The sequence below is a fragment of the Saprolegnia parasitica genome (assembly GCF_000151545.1).
Source record: "Saprolegnia parasitica CBS 223.65 unplaced genomic scaffold supercont2.335, whole genome shotgun sequence".
NCBI lineage: Eukaryota > Oomycota > Saprolegniomycetes > Saprolegniales > Saprolegniaceae > Saprolegnia > Saprolegnia parasitica.
Genome location: NW_012156729.1, coordinates 3128 through 5661, shown reverse-complemented (window position 1 = coordinate 5661; position 2534 = coordinate 3128). Strand labels below are relative to the sequence as shown.

The 2534-nt window shown below is 58.3% G+C and overlaps 3 protein-coding genes across 3 annotated transcripts in view; 1 reads left to right on the top strand and 2 right to left on the bottom strand.

Moving 5' to 3' along the window:
* Nucleotides 1-536: 536 nt before the first annotated feature.
* Nucleotides 537-1345, bottom strand: SPRG_15373 (hypothetical protein). Its single transcript, XM_012355935.1, has one exon. The coding sequence runs from the start codon at nucleotides 1315-1317 to the stop codon at nucleotides 598-600; it is 720 nt and encodes a 239-aa protein (XP_012211325.1). The 5' UTR covers nucleotides 1318-1345; the 3' UTR covers nucleotides 537-597.
* A 233-nt stretch (nucleotides 1346-1578) lies between these two features.
* SPRG_15372 (hypothetical protein) lies at nucleotides 1579-2321 on the top strand. The gene is made up of 4 exons (XM_012355934.1): nucleotides 1579-1861; nucleotides 1904-1961; nucleotides 2008-2051; nucleotides 2100-2321. Exons 1-4 carry the CDS (start codon nucleotides 1637-1639, stop codon nucleotides 2280-2282), a joined length of 510 nt encoding a protein of 169 aa, XP_012211324.1. The 5' UTR covers nucleotides 1579-1636; the 3' UTR covers nucleotides 2283-2321.
* A 75-nt stretch (nucleotides 2322-2396) lies between these two features.
* SPRG_21545 (hypothetical protein) overlaps nucleotides 2397-2534 on the bottom strand; it is a gene marked incomplete at both ends in the record, with an annotated part of 2268 nt that continues 2130 nt past the window's right edge. The window contains one exon of the mRNA XM_012355933.1: nucleotides 2397-2525. Coding sequence (XP_012211323.1) covers nucleotides 2397-2525 — 129 coding nt within the window. The remainder of the gene's footprint in view (nucleotides 2526-2534) is intronic.

Genomic DNA, 2534 nt, shown 5'->3' with positions numbered 1-2534 from the left:
CAAGAAGCACGAGCTCCTTGCGATGGAGCCGCACTTGACGCACAACGATATCGTCCAGAAGGTTGGTTCCATCGATTTGATAGTACACCCGTGGTGATAGAACTGCGTAGGCAAGCAAGCTTTGGCGGTTGCTGTCGCCGAATGAAAAAGAGGTACGCGCTTCGTCGCAGACGAAGGAGGTTGATGGGATCGTGGTAGCCGTGGCGCAACCTTGTGAAAACGCCGGCCAAGAAGGTCGAGCTCACGAGCCTCGACCAATTCAACCTCATGGAAGGCCTCTGGGACGACGAGACAGGCGAAGATAGCATCGACATGTTGGACGAAGAGACGCTCGCGGGCCTCGCCAAGAGTCTGTGACCGTTGCCTCGCCGTGCTTTTTATTACCTATCGCTCCATAGAGCCATTTACCGAATTGCGCGTTGAGCTGGAAAACTCCGAGACGATGCATGCATAACAGTTGGCTTGGTCGTTGGAAGGCATTGGTTGGAAGGGAGCTATTACGTACAGAGAGATCCATCGCTGTGCAGAGTCGCATTGCGTCAACCACAGTACTAGAAGGAACGAAACGTGTAATAGTAGGAGGCAGAGGCATTACGACTACGCCGACATGATCTCGTTGAGCGCAATTTGGACATCGCCGTTGGCGCGCTCAAGCGCCGCAATCGCCACGTCGTTGGCCGCGTCGGGGAGGATGTCGCGGATTGTCGCCAGCTCGTACGTCCACTTGGCTTCGACCGGCGGCGCCATCGTTTCCGCGGCCGCGGGTTTCTTTTGGAGGCTCTCGACCAAGTCCTGGGCATACGCCGAGACGCCAGTTGCGACGTTGCGCAAGTTGACCTTGGTTTCTTCGACGAGCTTGTCGACTTCCATGTCCTCGAGTGACTTCTTGGCGCTCGCCAACGTCGACTTGGACTCTTCGATCGTCTTGGCGTAGGCGTGATTGATGGCGGCGCCCGTGTCCTGCACCCACGGCTCCTGCTTGACCTTGTCGAGCGCGCCAGAGATGGTCGCAAACGCCTTGCGGATGCCTTCCGAGACGTTTTCATGGAGCGTCGCCTCGGTCTTGGAGACGGCAAAGAAGCGCAAGCTCCCCGCACTCGCCTGCGTCGCGCACGCCGCGTCAAAATCGGCGGCGCTCGCAACGTTGGCAAAGGTCGCGTCCGGCGTCTTGTACTGGAGCGCGAACGTGCTCGGCGGCAGCTGGAACGTCGCCTCGAAGAGCGCGACGAGGTCCTCGTAGCCAAAGGCCGAGAGGTCGATGCGGATGCGGTGGATCTCGCCCTTGAAGCCAATCTTGAGGGCGACCGTCGACGCCATATCTCGCTGCGTTTTGGATTGTTCGTGCTGCAACGAGCTGCTGCAACGGCAATGTGAGATTTCGCGCGATGCCATTGGCTAAAATTCGTTTCCACGGCCTTTCTAGATACGGGCGGGCGCCTCGCTGGCCGGGCAACGTTGCTGCATGCTCTTCTCGAGGCAGCAAGGCGCCTTCTGCACATCGGCAGACGTTGATATACTCTGACCCATATCCTTGTTGCAGTGTCTCGAGGCGCGGGATCTAACCCATGACCAGCGTCCCGAGCTGTGATTGGCTACGGCAAACGGCCAATTCGAAATCCGACCCCATCGTCGCAGCATGTCGGTCTACGAGAAGACGCTGATCCCGCCCTTGAACTTCTCGATGGTCGACTCGGGCGTGTACCGGTCGGGCTTCCCGAACAAGAAGAACCACGCGTTCCTGCAGCAGCTCGGGCTGCGCTCGGTGCTGTACCTCTGCCACCAGGAACACCGCCCCGAGAACCTCGTCTTCTTTGAGGAGAATGGCATCCAAGTGTTTCAGTGCCCGATTGACGGCAACAAGGTGCGCTCTCTGCACCTGCATTGCGCATTCACGGACGGGTAGGAGCCGTTTCTTGGCATCAACCCCGACTCGATGAACACGGCGCTGACGCATTTGCTCGGTGCGCATTTTCGTCGTCTCCAGCATGTACTTAAGGAGCTGCGTAGACGTCCGGAACCACCCGATTCTCGTACAATGCACCAAGGGCACGGTACGTGACGCGTCGTCGTCGACGTGGTACCCATATCGATGGTGCTAGCATCGCACGGGCTGCGTCATCGGCTGCCTCCGGAAGATCCAGCATTGGTCGCTAACGTCCATCATCGACGAGTACTGCCGCTTTGCAGGGCCGCGCATGCGCCTCCTCGACCAGCAGTTTATCGAGTTCTTCTCGCCCGTGATCGAGTACGACGAGACACACGCGCCGCGGTGGCTCTACTAACCCATCTCCAATGCCAACTACCGATAATAATGACCGTGGCACACGTTCATAACGTTTGTGTGCAGGCTAGACATGGACAAGAGAAACAATTATGCTATGGACATGGCTACGTTCTTAGATTTGCGACACGAGCTCGATGCGCTGGTTGTCGTTGCCGGCAATGCACGTCCACATCTGCACGTTGTGGTGCGGGTCCGTCGGGTCCACGTCCAGACACTGCCCGGTATGCGTGGCGTGCTCGACCTTGCCGCC

Bases quoted from the DNA above. Each gene is read 5' to 3' on its own strand.
- SPRG_15373 (XM_012355935.1), bottom strand. From the start codon at position 1,317: ATGGCGTCGACGGTCGCCCTCAAGATTGGCTTCAAGGGCGAGATCCAC.
- SPRG_15372 (XM_012355934.1), top strand. From the start codon at position 1,637: ATGTCGGTCTACGAGAAGACGCTGATCCCGCCCTTGAACTTCTCGATG. The intron at 1,862-1,903 runs GTGCGCTCTCTG...ACGGACGGGTAG, and splicing joins GCCCGATTGACGGCAACAAG to GAGCCGTTTCTTGGCATCAA. The intron at 2,052-2,099 runs GTACGTGACGCG...CGATGGTGCTAG, and splicing joins TACAATGCACCAAGGGCACG to CATCGCACGGGCTGCGTCAT.